The sequence below is a fragment of the Mesocricetus auratus genome, unplaced genomic scaffold (assembly GCF_017639785.1).
Source record: "Mesocricetus auratus isolate SY011 unplaced genomic scaffold, BCM_Maur_2.0 Super-Scaffold_100008, whole genome shotgun sequence".
In the NCBI taxonomy this organism is placed as follows: domain Eukaryota; kingdom Metazoa; phylum Chordata; class Mammalia; order Rodentia; family Cricetidae; genus Mesocricetus; species Mesocricetus auratus.
In genome coordinates, this window is record NW_024429192.1 from 58046323 (window position 1) to 58068899 (window position 22577).

Here is a 22577-nt window from a genome sequence, read left to right on the forward strand (position 1 = left end):
AACTACCATTCTAAGGAGAAACTGAACAAAAGGCAGTAGAGGACTATTCAGTCTTAGGAGTGGCCAGACGCCCCTTCTTCCTGTTTACTTTATAGGCTAAAACTTAACTCATTCGATACTAGAGGCAAATTTCAGTCCAATTTCAATAACTTTGAAAAGAGTCATTTAAAAATTCATTGTGGGTATTCCTTAAGTTTAAAAACTTGATGTATTGAATCCTCTTTAAATTTAGGAAACTGACTTGGTGAATATTAAACAATGTTTGGCCATTTTGTTTTTAGTTTTGGTTTTCCTGAGACGAGTCTGGTTGTCTGGCCTGGAACTCAAACTGGGACCTGCAGTGACCTTACTGCCTCTGTCTCCCTAGTACTGGGATCACAGGTGTGCGCCATCACACTTGCCTTTCTTATTCCTTTAATAAGGACTGATTAATTAAAAAAACATTTATACAACCAAGTTTAATGCTAGTTTCTTATTAGCGGTAAGGGGATAAATGGTTCAGGGGTAAAGTAGACATTAATGGCTGTATACACTAAATAAATAGCTTCCTATTCATCTTCAGCATAGTATATACACATTAGTATACCTCATGTGAGTATACGTAGAAGTTTACAATTTCCAAGCCAATCTTTATAGTTTCCAAAATTCTTTTCACAAATGCTTGGTGTTTACTGAAGTATCCATCCTGAAATGTCAACGGGGCTGAAGAGGGTTGAGAGAGTACGTCCATGGACACCATCACATACAGTGTATATTCATACATGTAGGCACACAAACACACAAATCAGTCTTTGAAATGTAACAGACTGGGTAGTGTGGCATATACCTGTAAACTTAGTTCTCTGAATGCTGAAGCGTAACAATGTGATGCATAGCCTGGAGAGGAAGGGGGAGATGGAGAGAAGGGGAGGAGGAAGAAAAGAAAAGGGAGATAGAGACTGACTGTAACACCAATCCCACCCAAACCACTAGCTCCAAATAGAATCACCATCTTCAACTAAGATTTTCATAGAGGCAAAATAAATAATTCCGAATAAATGGGAAAGGTCTACTGATCAGATGAGTAAGCACTTTTTTGCTTTAATATTGCCTGCATTTGGAATATATGGAATTCTTTGTAGTGACAAGTGAACTATTTTTTCTAATCTCCTTAGTAAAACAGCTCCAAATTGCATATACTGTGTGAATTACATTACAGATAGCAACTAAACAACTGAGAACAACTCATGTATGTTTCTTAAAGTATTTTATAATTTGATAATCAATGAAGTGAAAAGTTGGTGTGTGTTTAAAAATATGTGTCAGATTAGAACACCAGTCTTTTTCCTTGGTGTATTTGTTTTTTTGAGATGGGGTCTGGAATAAGCAATCTTCTTCTTGGTATAGGCTGGAAACATTGGCTTTTCCTAATGAGCTTCAGTAACTTCAAAAATAAAGTAGGAATTATAATTAGAAGAACAGATTTTCTGAACATGCCACAAATGTTGAGATAGGGCTATTACAGATTTTTAGATATCTGACATGTTAAATACCATAAAGCTACTGTTTATGTGGGAAATGGTTGATTATCCACTGAGAATTGTTAAGATGTGAGGCTAGAAACATGAATGCTTAAAACATGGTTCTCACTTTGCTAAGATGTCAAAAGGGGGCTAACGAAGATATCTCTAAAGGCTCACCTGGTTTCACGCTCTGTGCTATTAACAATTTGACTAGCTTTAGTTCCCCTCAGTTTCCTTATGTTGGAACCCCATGTTACCTATGCATGAAATGGTCAAAAGGTGGTTAGAGGGACACCAAGAATGCAGATTTCACTCCAAATTCTTAGAAATCACAAGTATAATCACTGCAAAATGCTTTGTAACACAGAACAAGCTAAAAACCACAACTCAATCTTTATAGCTCAGAATAACTCATGTGAAACCTGTTACATTTTATTTGTCAAAAATGAACAGCTTCAGAATAAATCTAATGTAACTTTTCCAAAAAACACCAGAAAGTACAGTGTAAAGCACCTCCTCACTAAATACAAACTTTCATTTTGTGATGCACTGCATCAATGTTTACATACACCTTGATGCAAAGGAAAATTTAAGTTGCACCCTGTTTAAATTAAAAAAAAAAAAAGGCTTCAAAAACTGAACAAGGATGACCACAACCACATTCCAAGAAAGGGAATTTTCCTTCAACAAAGCATATTGTTTTGTTTATATACAACATGTTAGCACTCAAGAGTTTTAACTTAGTTGTATCAAAGGCAAAATTCACTTTGAAAGAAAATTAAATTACAGATGCATGAAGAGCAAACATTTACTACACCAAAGACATTGTTTTTCAAATGTACTTAGTGTCAACATTTGGGCAATTTTTAAGATTTTCCAAAAAATGGAATTACTAATACCTCTGTATAATAACATTCAAAACAACAGGAAACAAAGATTTTTATATTGTATTTTCACAAATTGTTCCAAAGATAGTGTTCATGCTCAGTTGTTTTTCCTTTGCTTTAAAATAAGCTACCAGCAAACCACTCTAAAATGTTTTGTTCCTGAACCAAATATAAATATCCATATTGGCAAAAATGTTTTATAATGAGTCCTTGGCCTCAATGAAAAGCATCACAGCTAAGGAGAAACTAGTTTATTTTCAAGTTCTATGATTGGCTTCCAAAAATCCCTTATCAAGTAGAAGTACTAGCAAATAACAGACATTGAGGATCAGATTTGGATCTTTGGTATAAGCATGACATTGTTGCTGATTTTCCATAACTAGAATAAGCCAGTAATAAATTCAAAGAGCATCAAAGACAATGGAGTCTAGGGTGCAATGAAGGCGGGCAGGAAGCATAGTACTTTGTCTCGTTTTACAGGAGAAATCACATCAGAGATGCTTAAACACTCGGAGACTTGAAATCACAGCAAAACAAAAAGTCAAGCTTCAAAATGACCATTCTTGATAATCTGTAGCTGGAATATGTCACTGCATTTTGGCATTTTACTGTAATACAAATTGTACAACTATGTGAGGACTCTCAGCACTTGGCATAGCAGACCTCCAGAGTAAGAGAAAAGCCCTTTCTCTCTATAATGCCTGAATTTTGAGTAACAAGAAACAGTGAGCCGGGTGGTGGTGGTTCACACCTTCAATCTCAGCACTTGGGAGACAGAGACAGGAAGATCTCTGCTGAGTTCGAGGCCAGCCTAGCCTTCAGAGTGAATTCCAGGACAGGCACCAAAGCTACAGAGAAACCCTGTCTCAAAAAAAAAAAAAAAAAAAAAAAAAAAGGGTGGTGGTGGTGGAAAGAAACACAGTGAACGTGTACAGTTAAGTGTAACTTCATTATAACTTTTCTTTTTCTTTCTGACACGGACAAGTAGATTTTTGTTTGGGGGAGTTGTAAATTATTGAACTTATCTAACTTTAAAAAAAAACTTTTGAATATGAAGCAAAGGACTTTATGTCTGGTAAGTGTACTGTCAAAATACCCAAGGATTCTATTCATTTTAAAAAGTGAAATTCTTTTAAGTATCTGTGGGCCCTAAACTCAAGACAGCACTAAATCAAGAGTATAACTATAACCCAGGTTTTTATTTTTTATTGTTTCCAATCCTTTGATTTGCTACTACTTTTTATGTCTTCTTCATTTACTAAAGACAAACTATGAGGGTTTGTATTGAGCATCTCCTGCAAGGCCCTGCCAGATAATTTTGTAAATAAGCATTTCCAGCCCTGACACGTTGTGAGCTGAGACTAGTTCTGAGAGCCACATTCTTATTAAAAGTTCAACACTAAATGCTTAGAACTCAGGGGGTTTAATCCAACAATAACTGAAAAAAACAAGCCAAGTTCTAAGTACTTCCATAAATCTTAAAAGCCAAAACTGAAATTCTCCTATAGTTTAAAAAGTACCACTAATGACAAAAAGGCAACTGTACTTATTACCTCAGCACATTAATGATAAGTGACAACAACACAGGGATGTACTCTTATTTCTGAAGTTTAAGATTAACCATGGCAAAAGTCTACAAACTGGACAAATGTGATGAGATCCTAAATACCACACTCATAAAAAATAATCATTTCTATCTTTCTGTCTTCCTTCTGCTTCATGAGGAATCTAAGAAGTCAATAAAGAATTGCTTTGTTTGGGCCAACCATGAAATCTTTAAGAACAGATAGGTATATTCCCTGTTATTCTTTCAGGGCATTATTTATACATTAAAAAAAACCTTCAAAAATAAAGTTATTTTAGGCTTGTGAATATTCTGAAGTAAAGTTTCTTGAACTTCTCTGACGAACTCTTCAAGCAATTCAACTTTTCAAACAGTCATCACTAAAGAGTTCCTTTGCCGTGGATCTATCCCACAGTTACAAAGCGGCTTCCTCCTTTGTTGAATGCAAGAGTGGCTCTTTGTTCTTTCAATATCCCAAATCGTTCATTCAACGTCATCCCTGTCTGCAGAAAAAGAGGGAAAAATTAAGTTGACTGAAAAAAACCATTTTCTTTATACGTGATTTAAAGATTAATAGTAATTAGTAATAGCCATATGTAACATCTTGAATTGTGTACATAATTTAACTCTAACAAAAATAAGGCATACATAAAAGTTCCCTATCAGTAGCCCTAGAACTTAAAACTACGTAGTCTAAGAATCCTTATTTTCCCGTCACTATAATGCCTACATTGCATATTATGTAAACATATGCATGCTATTATTACTATTGTCTATAACAGACATCCAAGATATTTCTATCTGAATTGATTTGTGGCTCTGCAAACAGTTACAAATTCTAGTGATTCCTTTGGTAAAGAGTTACTTCAAATGGTGTTGGCATACACCTTTGATCTGGCACTCAGGAAGCAAAGATAGGTGAATCTATGAATCTGAAGCCAGCCTGATCTTTACCAAGTTCTAGGCTAGCCCAAAGATATACAGTGAGACCCTGTCTCGCCCCCAACCCCCCCCCAAAAAAAGGGCAACAAAAAAGTTTTTTCTGTCCAGAAATGGCAGCCTACTTTTAATATCCCAAGAGGCTGATGCAGGAAGAAAAATCATGTATGAAGCCAGCCTGGACTATAGTATGAGACTATGACTTAAAAAAATAATAGAACTACTGTTATTTTTAATTTCTGAGTATTTCAAAATGAAGTCTTTAGCTGAGTGCCCTACAAAAATTCAAATAAAACTCTGGTTTGATTAACAACTAACAAAATACTTCCAAACAGAAAAGAAATTAAGAATATGATCAAAAGAAAATAAAACATTTCTCTTTTTTTCCATGTTTGGTGCTAGAGACTGTACCAAGGACTTGGTCTATGATAAACATGTACTTTCTCATTAAACAAAACCAAGTCCGTCTGTGTCCTGTGGGCCCCCCCACAATACTTCTAATTAAATAACAGGACCTTAGTTCCTCATTTCATCCACTGAAGTGTATGATGAAATTCAACATAAATTCATAGCAAAAACTCAGAAAATTAGTAAGATGGGAACTCCCTCAATCTGATAAAGAGGATCTACAATAAACTTAAAGCCAGCAGAGATATGTATTTAAATTTAAGAACTATTTTGAGTTTGATAGGAAAAACTACAGGCAGGCAAGCTGTAATTCCCAACATCTGACAGAGAAGGGAAATGGAGAGTCCACAATGGAGACCTGAAAACTACTATAGAAGAGGAGGGGGTGTTTTCAGAGCAAAGAGCGAGAAGGAACCAAGTGATGCAGCAAGAACGATTGGTATTGGTCAGTATCTGAAGAAAAAGGGGAAAAGGCAAAGTTATACTTTTGAGTTCAAACTCAAAACAGTGGGCAAACTTAGGTATGAAGATCTGTAAACAACAGTATTGCACACATGGTTAACCTTTTTTTGGCACGGGACACACACACACACACACTTTCGAGACAGGCTGTCCTGGAACTAGCTAGCAAACTTAGGTATGAAGGGTATGAAGATCTGTAAACAACTGTTAACAGTATTGCACACATGATTAACCTTTTTTTTCGCGGGACACACACACACACACACACACACACACACACACACACACACACACACTTTCGAGACAGGCTGTCCTGGAACTAGCTAGCTCTTGTAGACCAGGCTGGTCTTGAACTCACAGAGATCCACCTGCCTCTGCCTCCCAAGTGCTAAGGTGTGTGCCACCATCACCCATGGTTAACCTTTTAATGCTTTCCTCAGGCTTTGGAACTCAGCAAGCACATTGGTCCTACTATGCCTATTCAACACTAGTCAATGTGCTAACCATTATAAGAAGAAAAAGTGTTTTAACACTGGAAAAGTATTAGAGAATAAACAAGTATTTATATAGAAAACCCCTAAGAAATCCAGAGATTGACTATAAAATCAGTACTTTTTTAAAAAGTAGTTGATCAATCAAGGTGTTTTAATTTTTATCATTTAAAAATTTATTTATATATTTTAAGATTGTGGGCACTTTGTTTGCATGTATGTATGCATACCAGAAGAAGGCATAAGATCCCATTATAAATGGTTGTAAGAAGCCATGTGGGTGCTGAGAATTGAACTTGGGACCTATAGGAGAACAGTCCATGTTTTTAACCACTAAGTCATCTCTCTAGGCCCCTAAAGTTAAGTAAACTTAACAAGATCAAAGAATACAACAATATACAAACTGTCAAAAACCATAGTGAGATATCAGCTTTACACTTACTTGTCACTATACTCAAAGTGACAGATGACAACAAATGTTGACAGGAATGTGGAGAAGTTTAGAAACCCCACATATGCTATAGTAATAGAAAAGACCATAGCCACCTCTTTGGGAAACAGCTTGGTAGTTCCTAAAAAGGTTAAATGTGGAGTTAGCATACAGTCTACCAAAATATCAAATATAGCCATGGCACTTAAAAAAAAGAAAGGAAGAAAGAAAAAAGAAAACATGCTAACATAAAAACTAACAAAACAGAATTATTTATAGTAGACAAAGAACACAAAAACTTACAACTAATTAAAGACGACATAACATGTGACATATATACGCGATGAACACTACTCAAATAATAAAAGAAAATGCTAATATGGATGAAACTTTAAATAAATTATGGAAGTGTAAGATGCCAGTAACAAAGATCATATATTACAAGATCTGATTTAAATAAAATGTCAAAGCAGGCAATCTATGAGACAAAAAACAGATTAGCAGCTGCCTAGGGGTTGGGGGCAGGGTTAGGCCACCCCATTAAATTTGCTGTAAAATATTGTTGGTTATCAGAAGACTGTCCAAAGAAATACAGAAATTGTTTTTTACCTGTTTCCCCACACTATTTATGTCAAACTGTAGAGGGACACCTTTAGGAACTTTCTTAACATCAGACTGCTCTCTTTTTGTTAAGAATGAGGGCACAGCAGTACGAGCTAATCGTGGTTTCTGAGGTCTAGCAAAAAAAAAGTTTCAATTAGTTTACCAGATAAAATTACTCAAAATGTCCTTACACAAGTTCAAGTAAATTACAACTATTACATTGTGCTCTCTAACAGTAAAAATACCGTGTTAGCTCTTGATGGACTACTCTACCAAAATTTATGACTGTTCCTAGAATACCTTTTTAAGTATAACGAATTTTTTAAAGTTTTTTTTTCATTTTATGTGAGTGCTTACCTCCATGTATTCAACATGCACCCCAAGTGTGCAGCGACCAGAAAGCCACGGAGAGGGTGTTGGGGCCCCTGAGATTCAAGTTACAGATGCTTGTGATATGCCTTGTGGATGCTGGGAACTGAATTCAGAACCTATGCAAGAATATCGAGTCACCTCCCTCTCCAGCCCTATCTACACAACATTTTTAACAAGTTAAATGATTGATGATTTTTAAGTCATGGTCCTTAAATTAAACTAACCTATGCTTTTTAGTGTAATACATATAGTGAAATGGTTAGCCCAAGATAACCTTGAACTCACTATGTATCTAAACCTGGTCTTAGAACACATGGTAATCCTCCTGTCTTAGCTTCCCAAGTATTGGGATTAAAGGCCTGGTTAGTGTCACAATTATTCTTTTTCCTTGCATCTTATTTTATCCTGATTTAGACAGTATACTCTGAGCACAAGTCCAATATTTTTCATTTTCCTATTACATGTAAGAGGTTACAATTTTTGAAGGAAGGGAAGGAAGAAAAAGACTTACACTGGACACTGTACTGCTCCAGGGTTGTCAATGGATACAGTCAAAATTCCTCCATTTGTGGTAGAAGTACGCCATCTAGGATTCAAATTTTTCTTAAAATGCAAACTTGTAAATCTTACAGTGCATCCCAATGGAAGATACTCATCCATCCCGCCTCTGCCCACAACTGTCTTAGTGTACCAGCCAAGTGTTCCACTACCAAAATGAACTCTCAGCTCTAAACTACACATCTGCAAAGGAGCTACTCATTTTTTAGATCTTTCTCTCTCTCTCTCTCCTCTCCCTCCCCCCCCCCCACATACACAAGAGATATGCTGGACCCTACCAGGATGTAGTTAATGCACCAACATATTAGGTGTAGGAACTGCAAACCTGAATTTGTGAGATGTTTTTCAATGTAATAAATATACAGACATTAAAAAAAACTAAATGCAGAGGAGTGTCTAATGAAACTAGCAGTCTCTCATTATTTTACTTTTCATTGTAATTTAAAATTCCAGTTCTTCCAATGGCATCTGATTTCTGTCTGCTTGTATGGAAGTTTAGTAGCCTCTCTACTTCTTTCCCACCTTGTATTTTCCACTCCTCCTTCTCCTCTCATTGGGTCTCACTATATTGTCTAGGCTAGTCTTGAACTTGGAATCTTCTCGTGTCAGCCTTCAAAACACTGGGATTACAGGTGGATGCCACAATAGTGCCAGCCCTACCTCTATATTTATGTTAGCCAAAATCTGGTACACTTTCATTATATTTTTCCCAAACTATCTTTTGTTCTAGCTATGTTTTACTCTCAAAGCTCAAAACACATAAATAATGCATACTGGCACACACATGTAATTCCAGCACTTGAGAGATGCAGGCAGGAAGATAAGCAGTTTAAGACTTAGGTCAGATGTCATTGAATTTGAGGCTGAGTCACACAAGACCCTCTCCCAGCATAAATAAACAGTATATAATACCACTATTACATAAATGTTCATTGAAGAAGCACACACAGGCTATGATTATTATTTATAGGCTATGATTATTATTTTCTTCCTGTAGTTTTTGGTTCCTGTTTCCTGGGCTAAAGGATACTGCCAGCATTAGGTTCAAATAATTTACTATGCTGGCTGCTCAAAATCACACTTCATTGTAGTTATCATTACATCTGGACCGTGACCACCTTTACATTTTATTTTACAAAAACTTAACTTCTTTTTTCTTTTAATTCCAAATTCGGGGGCTGGAGAAATAGCTCAGTGGCTGCTCCTCTAGAGGATCTGCGTTCAATGCCCATCACCCACATGGCAGCTCACAACTACCTGGAACTCCAGTTCTAGGGGATCTGGCACCCTTACACAGACACACACGCAGGCAAAACACCAACGCACATAAAAATAAATAAATCTTTAAAAAATTCCAAATTCTGGTAACTTTAGTAGAATTGGAGCAGCATACAAGTCACACTTGGGAAGAAAAATGGACAGAAGATGACTTTTAAAAGACTTTTTACAGGGTTGCAGGGAGAAAAAATTCTACTGTGCTTTTACGTTTTTATAAATTTTCTAAAAGCTTTTTGGGATTCTATTCTAGACACTCCCTAAACAGGCTCATTTGAATAAAACAAAGTTCAGAGAAAGAGACAAAGAGAGACAAGAAGAGAGGGAGGGAAGGAGGGAGGGAGAGGGAGAGAGAAAGAGAAATCTATACCATTTAAAGTGGACAAATAGTGAAGAATTAGCTTAGTAACTCAGTACTAAATGAAGTCTGAAAACCTGAATCATTTGGGGACTAAAGAAGTGGCTCAGTGATTTTCTAGCACATGGGGTCCTGGGTTCCATTTATCAACTGCAGGAAGAGTTTTATTTTGGGTGTCTCCATTTTTTGCACACTGAGACAGATGGCAATCTTACGAGTTTAGAGAGACATCTTAGAAAAACAAGGTGAAACTTACTGACGAGTTCTCTTTGCTACCACATCATCTAGCAGTTGTTCTGTGTTCAACTGGGCCTGAACCTAAAAGAAAATAAAAATAACAAAAACCCCAGCAGATCTCACAGAAAACAACTGGCCCTGAAACTAAAAGTAAGTAAAAACAACAAGACCCCAGCAGATCTCATAGAAAACAGAGGACTTAAGAGCAATCCTATTGCTATTTATACACTGTAGCTTTACAACCCAGGGTAAATAAACATGAACATGAGCCCAGGAGGGGCCTGCTCCATGTTAGCAACATTCTCAGTTGGGGCCCCTGGAACAGAACAAGTGCAAACCCAAGTTTATTAGTAAATAAGCAAGCTAAATTATTGTAAGATGCCACTATACAAACAATAAAAAGACAGGGAATAGGAAAAACATCTATTAACAGAAAGAACTAACCTAATGTCTTGTTTTCACATCAATACCTACTTCTCCCTCCCAACAATAGTCCAAGCTTATGATTAGTAAAGGATCCACTGGGAGTAAAGGAAGCACAACCAGTGCTTTTTAATACCTTCAGGCCTCTTCTGAAAAGAAAAGTTGCCTGACGAGTGTCTTTCTGATGACTTAGTTTATTTCCGCTCCTGGTAAAGTTAGCTGGAATGGTATTTCTGCAACAAAAAACATGTATAAATAATCTCAGCCTCTTTGCTTTCAAATACCTTGAGAAAAAATAAGCAAAACAGTTAAAACTCAAAAGCTTAAAATCTGATAAGCACATAATAGACCCCAATTTGCTTTCTTACAAAGTTGCTAAATTTGATTTACAAATATTTCCCTCTGCAATATACCACATAGCAGCTTGGTTCTGAACTAATCTATTTCCCAAATAGTTTGCTCTCTAATATTTCATAACTTCTAAAGACATTTACAAAATTACATTTTAGTGCTATTTCCTATCCCTAAATTTTGTTTCTTAAATTACAATTTACAAGATTAGTTCAAAGAAAATCATACCTAAATACACTCATAGTCAGTCTGAAAACACAAATAAAGACGTGTGGCTGGAGAGAGGGCTCAACAGCTAAGAGCACTGGCTGCTCTTTCCAAGGGACCTGGATTTGACTCCCAGCACCCACACAGCAGCTCACAACCATTTGTAACTCCTGTTCCAGGGGATCCAGCATGCCTTTCTGACCTCTGTGGGCACTGCAAACATGTGATTCATGACATACATGGAGGTGAAATACCATACACACAAAACAAAACTAAATCTTTATAAAAAGGATTTGGAATCTGGTGGTGGTGGAGCATGTCTTTAATCCCAGCATTTGGGAGACAGATCTCTTGAGTTCGAGGTCAGCCTATTCTACAAAGCTGAGTTACAGGACAGCCAGGGCCAGCAAGATGCCTCAGCAGGAAAACACACTTGCTGTGCAAACCTGAGAACTTGAGTTTGATCCCTAAAACTCACATGAGGCAAAAGGAAAAAAACAACTCCTCAAACTTGTCCTCTCACCTCCACACATGACATGCACACATGTAATGAATGATAAAAGTTTCAAGTTACACTTCTACTTTTTAATTCTTCCATACACGGAACAACACAATTATTAGTATTATTATTTTTGGTTTTTCGAGACAGGGTTTCTCAGTAGCTTTGGAGCCTGTCCTGAAACTAGCTCTTGTAGATCAGGCTGGTCTCAAATTCACAGAGATCCATCTGTCTCTGCCTCCGCAGTGCTGTGTGCCACTACCTCCAAGTAGAACAACACAATTATATTCGATTTGGTTTTTACCATTAAATTTCATAATTACCTACTACATAATCAAGTACTTACAAGGCTACCTAAATATCAGTTCTAACCATCAGAGGTTCAAATGCAACAATTAACACAGAAATCTTATATAAATTACAAAGGACCCCCTTTCACAAAAGATACCACCAAATGATTTCCAAAAATGATCATTAGGTAAAACTGCATATACATATATGAAGTCGTTATCATAAATTGTATTTTATGAGAGATAAATAACAGCATTTGAAATTCAAATAATTAAACAACTTTATAAATTACCAGCTGCCTTTCTGATTACTTCATCCTTTAGAGAGAACAGAAAGTCTTTTAACAATTCAAAAATTTTAGTATTTTTTTTAATGATCTTAAATTCAGTGTAAAAGCAGTTTAAATTTAAAAAGTATCTATGCATCCTAGGCTGGTGGTATACACCTGAATCCCAGCACCTGGAAGGCAGAGGCAGAAGGACAGTTTGATCTACATGGTTACAAGGCTATACAACAAGACTATCTTTAAAAAAAAAGAAAAGGAAAAACAAATAAAACCCAGAAATATTTATGTAAATTTCTAGAAAGCTTGCCAATCCCCCAAATAATCCATATTATGCTTCAGTATTTTAAGAGTCAAGGCTGAAAATAATCAATTCACCTTTCATAATTTCTAATTGTGAGTAACTATTATCCAAGTGCTAGGATTTTCACTAAAATGACTACTTTTTACAATTTTATTTTATATGTTAAGGGAGGTAAATAAGCAGAGTGAAGTCCAGAGAGAGCTCATCAGGTAAACGCGCTTGCCACCAATCCTGACAACCCAAGCTGGTTCCTTGCAACCCACACGGTAGAAAGAAAGAACCAGTGCCCTTAAGTTGTTCTTTGACCTCCCCATATGCATCATGGCACCCATGTATACACACAATTAAAAAGTAATACTTTTTTAAAAGTTTGCATTAATTGAAATCCTTAATATTATTGTGTCTAAGAAATAAGAAAGTTACTACAGAATGCCTTCCATCTTAGATTTCAGACAGATATTTCAAGTATCTTTATTTTCTGTCCCCCACAGTGTTAGGGACGGAACCCTGGGCCTCCCACATGCTAGCTAAGTACACTGAGCTACACTCCAGACCACACCAAGTAACTACACTGAAATGACATAGAAGGAATCACTGTAAATCCATTCTTCTAAACATCTATCCAAGAAAGTATTTTGATTGGCAACCTGGCAGGATTTATAATCACTATGGAAAGAAATCTCTGGACATGTCTGTGAAGGAATATTTAGATCGAACTGAAGTAGGAAAATACATCCAACATAGAGAGAAGACACCATTCTGTGGTGGTTTGAGTAAGAATGGCCCCCAAGGCTCATACACTTGAACACTTGGTTCCCAGTTGGTAGAACTGTTGGGGAAGGATTAGGAAGTTTGGCCTTGGTGGAGGGAAGGTCACTTGGGGTGGGTTCTGAAGTCTCAAAAGACTTCCCAGTGCTCTTTCTCTTCACCTCCTACTTGTGGATCAAGATGTGAGCTCTCAGCCACTGTTCCAGAGTCACATCTACCTGCTACCATGCTCCCCACCATGATGGTCATGGACTTTGAAATGCTAAGTCCCAAATAAACTCTTCTATAAATTGTCTTGGCCATGGTGTCTCTTCACAGCAACAGAATAGTAATTAAGGCACATTCCATAAGTTGGGGAAAAAGGAAAGTGAGGGCTGGAGAGATGGCTCAGTAATGACTCTCCAGTAAAGGCTAGGCTCAAAACCAAAAATGTAAGAAAAAGGAAAGTGAGCTGAGCAAATGACTCACTCATCTGTTTCATGTCTGTGGACACGGTCACCAACCTGTTCTTGCTGCCACACCTTTCCTGCCATGATCAACTATTACCTAAAACAAAACCCTCCTCAAGTTGTTTTCATCAGATCTTTTTTTTTTTAAAGGAAAGCAAACTTCTTTATTGTACACAGTACAGAATATAACACAGTTTGGCAGGGTGTGCACAGCCCAGCCCAGGGGGAGTTTTCAAATTAACTGGCAGGCTAAAGGCTTTCTACACTGTAGACTTTCCACACTCTGGAAAAGAAGCAAATGAATGAAACACACATCACACTCTGCAGGAAACAGCTATCTGGGAGGTACCTAGTCCAATGGGAATGCAAAGCGATGCTGCTATCCTATTTTCCTTGACAGCACAGGCTGTACAGTCAGTCACAGCAGGGGAGGGGCAGCTCAGGCTACATAAGATTCTTTTCATACCCAATAAACAGAGTAAGTTCATTAAACAAAACAAAACAGCATTTACAACAAATAAATCTCTAGCCAGCTTTCATCAGATCTTTTGGCACAACAAGAAGACAAGTAACTAACACAGATATTTCCAGATAATCCATTCTTCTCTTCTATTTGAGTACTTACTTTCTATTTAACTGGTTAGGTCTCTTGAGAACTGCAACTGGTTTCCTTTGTACTTCATTTTGTCTCAGAAGGCTTGTCTTCCTTTTTAAGGCTGGAAAATATCGTTCTATATTCTTTTAGAAGGTAAGACAACTGTGTTAGTCAGAGTACCATCTGTTAAACACCTTACTACAATAAAAACATTTTTTGTTATTTTTTGCTTTTGTTTTTTTGAGATATAATCTCTATATATCCTGAACTCACTATGTAGACCAGGCTGGCCTTGAACTCAGAGATCCACTTGCCTCTGCCTCCCTAGTGCTGGGATTAAAGATGTGCACTACCAAGCCTGACTAATACTTTCTAACGAGCAATGACAGAACTCTAAAACTCTTGAATACAATAGGGAGAGAACCTAAACTAATTTGAACTTTTCATAAATGACTGAAAAGATGTCAATCATACTACACTTAAAAAATACCTAAGTTACTGGGTGGGAAGGTGACCCGGTGATGGAGAAATGCTACTCTAGCACTCAAGAAAAGAATCCAAGGCACACTGAGAAAGTTCTTAGGTCACTGGGGAACTGTGACAACCCTACCCCCTACTCTTTCTCATTTCTGGCCTTGAGATGAACATTCTGTTCCACTACCATTTCTTGTCATGACTGATTTCTCCAGAGGCCCAAAGCTTTGTGTTCTGTTCCTCCTCAACTCCCAGCAGTAGAACCTAGAAACCCCTAAAAGTAAGGCTTTATTCCTTAATTATTTCAACTTTTTTACAACAATACTAAAAAGCTGACTAACAGTATGTAAAGAATAAAGGCTAGTTTTCAAAACAAGTATGTGAAAAAGATATCTTACTAACAAAGAAGACAGAGTATAGTTGATTGGGGTGGGATCTAATAAAAGTCAAATACATGAAATATCTTTTCTTTCTCCACATATGTAAATTATTTCCATCATACAATCCTAATTCAACCTTCCATATCTCTATGAAGATGTCTCCAAACTCCTTAGTATGGGTCATTTCTTATACATTATCTGCATTTTCCTACTGCTTTAAGCATGAGAAGTTCTTAATAAACATCCACTGACAATGGTTAAAAAACAAACATTATTTGAATATTTTCTTGAATATTTAACTTGGATTTATTTGTTTCCTTCCTTTCTCTCTCTCTCTCTTTTTTTTTTAGACAGGGTCTTTCTACATTTCCCTGGCTATTCTGGTGCCCACTATGTAACTCACTCATTTCAGATAGACTGACTGAATGGCCAGTAAGCCACAGGGACCTGCCTGTCTCCATCTCTTCAGTTCTCAAATTATAGGCTGTTTTACATGCAATGAACTAAGGGTCACATGCTTACACAGCCAGTGCCATCCTGAGCCATCTTCCCAGCATCCCCTCATTGGTTCTTAGAGAAAAGAAGGAACTATCCAAGCATTTTACTTAATTATGTATACTATGTCTGAGTATGGGTTTGTGAATATGCATGCAGGTGCCTACAGAGGCCAGAAGCAGCTATTAGAGGCCCTGAAGTTGGAGTTACATGTGCTCATAAGCTTTCTGACTTAGGTGCTGTGAACTGAACTCAAGAACATGCAAGAGCATCATGTTCTCATATCCCAGGAACAACCTCTCTAGCCCCTATTCCAAGCTTCTTAATTGTATCTTAAGTGACAGCACCAAAGATAAAGTGAAGGGCTCCTCTATGAAACATAATTATTCTTGTAAAGTACCTGGCATGTTGTAATCATAACTTTACTTATGCCAGATACAGTGGTGAAGTCTAATCATTCAAGCCTCCCTCGGCAAGTAAAGGCAGGAGGGATCAGTTGTTCAGTGGTCTTTGGCTAAACAGTGAGTTCAACTTTAACCCCACTCAAAAACAGGAGACAGAAACTAAGTTTACTAAATGTGTATATGGATATTTCTTGTCATTGTTTCTTAAATACAGCAAAACAATTATTTATACAGTGTTTATATTGTACAGGAATTACAAGTAACTGAAGGATGACAAGGTACACAGGAAAATGAGCATATTTCATATGCAAATACTACACTGACTTTGAGCCCTGTGAAGATCTAAGTATTAAAGAAGTGTCCTGGAACTAATTCCCACAGATATGGAGGGACAACTTTATTAGAGAATGAGGTATATTTATGAATGGCAAAGATCTTTACTTAGCTATTAAAATGTTTATGTAAGGCCCAAAGTACTTCATCTAAAAAAAATAAAGATCAGTCTGGGAATAGTAGCACATACCTTTAATCCTAGCTACATGGAAGGCAGAAGCAGGCTAATCTTTTTGAGTCTGAGGCTAGCCTGGCTTACATACTGAGTTCCAGTACAGCTAGTATGTAACAGAGAGAGGCTATCTCAAAAATAAATAAACCAAAATAAATAAATTACATATTAGTATGGGCATAAAGGAACATGACTGTAATTTCAGCATTTGAGAGGTGGAGGCAGGAGTCCAAGGTTAGCCTTGGTTACATGAGATCCTGATTCAAAAAGATAAATTAAAAATCAGGGCTGGAGCTGGGCAGTGGTGGCACACACCGTTTTTTAATCCTGGCTCTCGGGAGGCAGAGGCAGGTGGATCTCTGAGTTTGAGGCCAGCCTGGTCTGCAAGAGTTAGTTCTAGGACAGCTAGGTCTACACAGAGAAACCCTGTTTTGAAAAACAAACAAACAAACAAATCAGGGCTGGAATACAGTTCAATAGTATAGTGGTTGTCTAGCTCTGAGTTTAATCTCCACCATCCAAAAGAATAAGTACATAAATAAGAATCTAAATTCTTTGAGGTTGGTGAGATGGCCCTGCAGCTGTGAAAGCCTGATAGCCATCAGTTTATTCCTGAAACTCACCATAAAGGCAGAAGGAGAAAACAGACTTCCAAAAGTTGTCCTCTAACCTTCACACATGCATCCTTGTGCATATGTGCCTGCACAAACACACAGAACATTAATTTCTTAAAAATTAAAGTGGGTGGTAGAGAGATGACTCAGCAAATAACAGGTCTAGCTGTTCTTGCGGAGGACCTGAATTTAGTTCCCAGCACCCATGAAAAATGGTTCACAACTGCTTATAACTCCAGCTCCAGGGGATCTGATACTTCTGACCTCCAAGGTCACCTGCAAATACACATAGCCGCCTCCCCCCTTAAAAAGATAAAATCCTTAATTTTTTTGTGAAAAGAATCAAAAGGCTGTAAAGCTTATTCATAAAAACATTAATACAGGTGGCACACATCTTTAATCCCAGCATTTAAGAGGCAGAGGTAGGCAGATCTCTGTGAGTTCAAGGCCAATCTGTCTACATAGTAAGTCCTGTAGGTCAACAAGGCCTTTAAGACCTTGCCTTAAAATCACTACAAGTATGTAACAGTCTCACACACACACATACAGAGGACAATGGTATCTAGCCCAGGATTAAGCTATTATCCTACCTTGTCACTTAGAGGTGGACGATTCATAGGACTAATTCCTTTTCGAATTCCAGTTGCTTTCCTAGCTGCAAGGCCAGTGATAACTCCATAAGGACGTCTCTTTCCAGGCAATACTCTTCCTCTACGGCTCACACTAGTCTTACCAAAACCTACAGAAAGAAAGGATAGTAAAAATTTAGGAATACAACTGCAAAGTTGATCAGCTATTTCACTTCTGAAACAGGGTATATGTGGTGATGGGGATCCAACTCACAGCCTTACATGTGCTGTGTAAACATTCTACTTCTGAGATACACCTCCAACCCCTAACATTAATTTCTCAATAGGAGAGTCTAAACCAACTTATGCAATACAGTAACTACTCATTTATTTGTTTTTGAAACAGGGTCTCACTACATAGTCCTGGCTGGTCTTGAAATGCTATGAAGATGGGGTTAACCTTAACTTCATAGCAATCTTCCTGTTTTTGCCTCCCAAGTCTAGGATTATAGATGTGTGTCATCATGTTCACCAGTGGTCACCAATTATATGTGGTTAGTTTAATCTAAACTTAGATGGTACATAGTGTTTCATTAATGGTTTTGTATTTTATGCTAAAATGGTAATATCCTGAATATGCTTGTCTAAATCAAATTCCTTAGTAATGGTTCGATTTACTTCTATCAGTGTTGAGTCAGTAGCTCATCTTCCATTTACTAAGTTTTGTTTTGTTTTTTTTGGTTTTTCGAGACAGGGTTTCTCTGTATTGTTTTGGAGGCTGTCGGTCCAGCCTGGCCTCGAACTCACAGAGATCCGTCTGCCTCTGCCTCCCGAGTGCTGGGATTAAAGGCGTGCGCCACCACCGCCCGGCTTCAATTTACTAAGTTACAACTTGGTTGCTTTACTTTTTAGCCTTACTCTATTCAAACTGCTTTTGCTGAAATCTTTATTAGAGCCAATGAACTTACTTTAAATTCTGTGGCATGTAACATCACTAAGTTTGCTTTCCTGTTAAAAAGTTCTCTAATTTATATACTTTTTTAATGATTAAAAAAGCCATATATATATATATGAAATTATCAAAGAACAAAATATTCTAAATAAAAAAAGCTTGCTGCATATTTTTAGTTTCAGCTATATTTAAGTTAACTCAAAAAGTATTACCACACAGTAAGCATTCTTTCTGTATTAGTAAAGCACCAAAGGGTGAGATGAACCAACTTTTCACATAAACTAAATTCATACACTTGTGTAATATTTTATAGGCTACATTAATACTACACTATGAATATTATTCCACATTTTTTTGTTTTGTTGTTTTTGTTTTTCAAGACAGTGTTTCTCTGTATTGTTTCAGAGGCTGTCCTGGAACTAGCTCTTTTAGACCAGGCTGGCCTCGAACTCACAGGGATCCGCCTGCCTCTGCCTCCGGAGTGCTGGAATTAAAGGTGTGCGCCACCACCGCCCAGCTTATCCCACATTTTTATATCTTTTTATTATATTACTTTAAAATATGCTACACTCAGTCTAACCAACTTAGTAATCACTTCAGTTATCTGTTTTGTCTTTTTGAGATAGGGTCTCAGGTAGTTCAGGCTGACTCTAATTTAATCTAACAGCATGACCTTCAACTTTCACTTCAGTTACTTCTAACATTTCTACACACATCCATCCTCAACATATTTCTAGAAGGTGAAACACTAGGCCAAAGAATAAGGCAAACTCTTAAGTTGTTTTACTTACCTTACAAAAAAATCCCATATGATGCATTTACCTGTATTTTTAGAAACATATGGTAGACCTCCCTTTTCTATATTATTAACAACTTTTAAATGTTTTCATTATGAAAAATGTTTTGTGCAGTATATGTTTTCTAAAGATTTATTTTTGTTTTATGCATACAAGTGCTGTCTGCACATATGTAACCATACCCCATGTGCACAGTGCTTGTGGAGGTCAGAAGAGGGTGTCCAATCCCTACAACTGGAGTTACAGATGCTTGTGAGGCACCATGTGGGTGCTGGGCACTGAACCTGGTCCTCTGCAAGAGCAGTCAATGCTCTTAACCACTTACCAATCTCACCAGCCCCAGTATATCCCAATCTCACCCCTTGTGCAACTCAGTTTTTTTTTTCTTTAGTATTTTTGTGTTTTAGGTTCTTGGGGTTGAACTCCAAGTCTTGTACAAGGCAGGCAAGTGTTCAACAACTAGTCACACTCTCAGCCCATTTTTCATCTGTATTGCTTAGTATTTAGGAGGAAAAATTATGCCTTACTTGATAACTTTATTACCACTGAGAATAAACCTGTATCTTGGGTTTTTAGCTATCTATACTCTTTCATTATGAATTATCAACATTCATAAAACATATTTCTGTGACTAAGTTATGTATTTCAGGGGTTTAAGAGGGAAACTGGACAGTGGCACATGATTTTAATCCCAGCACCAGGAAGCAGAGGCAGGTAGATCTCTGTGAGTTCCAGGACAGCCAGAACTATGTTGAGAGACCCTCCCTTTCTCAAGAAAAACAACTCAAATAAGAGAAGGGTTTTATTTGCATTCATTTATAATTAACTTTAAGCATCTTTACTAAATTTTACTGTCCACCAACATGGTATATATTTCCACTATACAGATACTTTTGTGTCACTAGGCTGGTTAAGTGAAATTGTTTTTTGTACATTTCTTACCTTATCACTAGATATGATTCATTTCTCCTATTAATTTTCACACTGTCATTCATGGCATCATAGAAAGTTATTAAGGTTTTAACTGCTACTATTTTTTGAGCTGAGGATTAAACCCAGAGTCACACACATGCCAGGCTAGTGCCTCTCACAAAGCTACACTCACAGCCCTTAATTACTTTCTTTTCTGTTGATGAGGATTTAATCAGGGTCTTATATATGCTAAACAAGTGTTCTACCACTAAGCTACATCCCAAGTCCTCTTCCTTCCCTCAAATAGTCCTCCTTAGCTTTCATGTCATATGTTTGTGTATATGTGTACACACACACACACAATCTTGGGGGCTGGAGGATGGCATAGTGGTTAAGAGCACTGGCTGCTCTTTTATAGGTCCTCAGTTGGATCTACTTCCAGGAACTGCATGGTGGCTCACAACCATCTATAGTGGGATCTGATACTCTCTTTTGGAACAGAGGTATACATGCAGATAGAGCACTCATATACATAAAATAAATACAATCCTTAAAAAATAATTTGTTGTAGGATGCCTCAGGGCTAATATGCTATGTATCTCTAAGGGGAAAGTAATATAGTCATTCCCAAGCTTATTAATTTCTGAAATCTTTTTGTGTGATACTCTTACCAGTAATTTCGAAACCAGAGTACAATCTAGGAAAGCCTGTTATGCTATGGGATCTGTGAATTGTTATTAATTTATTACCTCTCAGATCATCCTTTACTACCTGCCTCCAATAAGAATACCACTTTATCAGTGGGCATGACACTGTTGTCAGTAGAGGAGGCTGGGGAGAGTCTAGAGAACGAAGGAGCTTTTCTTCCAGGTGCCACCGTGCTTCTCAAGGTTTGTTCCTGTGCATGGGACACTAAATATTCACCAGCCTCCCTGCCCCTGGCTGATACTATTTGGCTATCAAGGCTAATAGTACAAAATTTGTGAGTGGTATGTTAAATTTTATACCCTAGGAAGCACTTGTCTAGTTCCCATTCTTGTTCACCTCCCAGTAAATGTAAGCAACATCACCACATATCCATAGGCAACTTCCCGTTGAGTCACAGTAGGACAGAAACTCAATGCACTTCTCCTGCCATCCAGGAGACTATGTCATGGTCTCACCCTCTTCTAATAAGACCAATTCTTGGGTAGTGGAACTGCGTTTTGTCCAGGCAAGTTCCTTCTCAGGTATTCTCAGTCCTAGAAGTATTGGCTACTATTAATTTTAAGAGAAAAAAAGGAGTAAAGATACAACATTTCTAATTAAATCATGTGACTTTCTATTGGAATGATTAAAATGTTGAATGAATTTGTATATAAAATCTGACCTGTCATTTTATTTGTGTCAACTACTAAAACAGCTCCCACTTACAGTGCTAGACATGGCACTGTCAAATGCTAATTTCCATGAGAACCTAATGAGACTGATGCTTTCATCTTACTTTTGTAGGTAAGGCAAGGAACAATGATGACTGAGAGGTCGAAGAGAAGAATAGAACCATGCTGTAAACGCAGGTGTGTGCAGCTCTAAATATGGTGAAGGAAAAAGTAAGCTTTGGACAAGCTGTTATAAAATGAGCAGCATTTGAATAAGAAGGCAGACACGAAGAATTTTCAGTTAGTTTAATGACAAGACATGAGTGACCATAATATATTGAGAGATGTAAGTCTAGGGGAGGGTAAAAGTGAATGGAAGTACTGGGCATAAATCATGTAAGGCTTGGAACAGACATAGTTCCTGATAATATTACATCAGCTTACTATCAGTGTCTTAGACCCACTGGAAGAAAGGAAGAGAATGTGACAAGACCACTTAGGATAAATTCCATAGTAATACTCAAGCAAGACTTGATAAAGGACTATGAGAGGAACAACAAACTGAAATAACTACACAGGAGTTGGACTTTTATCTTATTTCAGTTTACTTTTCAATATATATTTGATCATGTTCTTTCTCCTCCCCACCTCCTTCCCACTCAACCCCCCCCTCCAAGAGTGAATTGCAAAGCAAAAAAGAAATGTTAAAAGAAGACAGAATCCATTATTATACCATAGTTTCAGCGTCAAATGAAACAAACAAGACTAACAGGAATAAAGTTGAGAGCAAGACAATACTGGTCAGAGTCTACCCTTTAATCTTTTCTACTTCTCAATGTCTGTGTATAGAACACTGCTCCC

At 37.3% G+C, this 22577-nt stretch overlaps 1 protein-coding gene across 4 annotated transcripts in view; it reads right to left on the reverse strand.

The window, feature by feature from the left end:
• Nucleotides 1-1913: 1913 nt before the first annotated feature.
• The window catches only part of Fyttd1 (forty-two-three domain containing 1), a 49517-nt gene continuing 28853 nt past the window's right edge, over nucleotides 1914-22577 (reverse strand). For all 4 annotated transcript variants that reach the window (XM_040750907.1, XM_040750906.1, XM_040750905.1 and 1 more), the window contains exons 3-9: nucleotides 17719-17867; nucleotides 14287-14399; nucleotides 10646-10742; nucleotides 10106-10167; nucleotides 8170-8244; nucleotides 7293-7419; nucleotides 1914-4456 (exon numbers count right to left, since the gene is read on the reverse strand). In XM_040750907.1, the coding sequence (XP_040606841.1) occupies nucleotides 4358-4456; nucleotides 7293-7419; nucleotides 8170-8244; nucleotides 10106-10167; nucleotides 10646-10742; nucleotides 14287-14399; nucleotides 17719-17867 (722 nt within the window). In that variant the 3' untranslated portion in view covers nucleotides 1914-4357. The remainder of the gene's footprint in view (nucleotides 4457-7292; nucleotides 7420-8169; nucleotides 8245-10105; nucleotides 10168-10645; nucleotides 10743-14286; nucleotides 14400-17718; nucleotides 17868-22577) is intronic.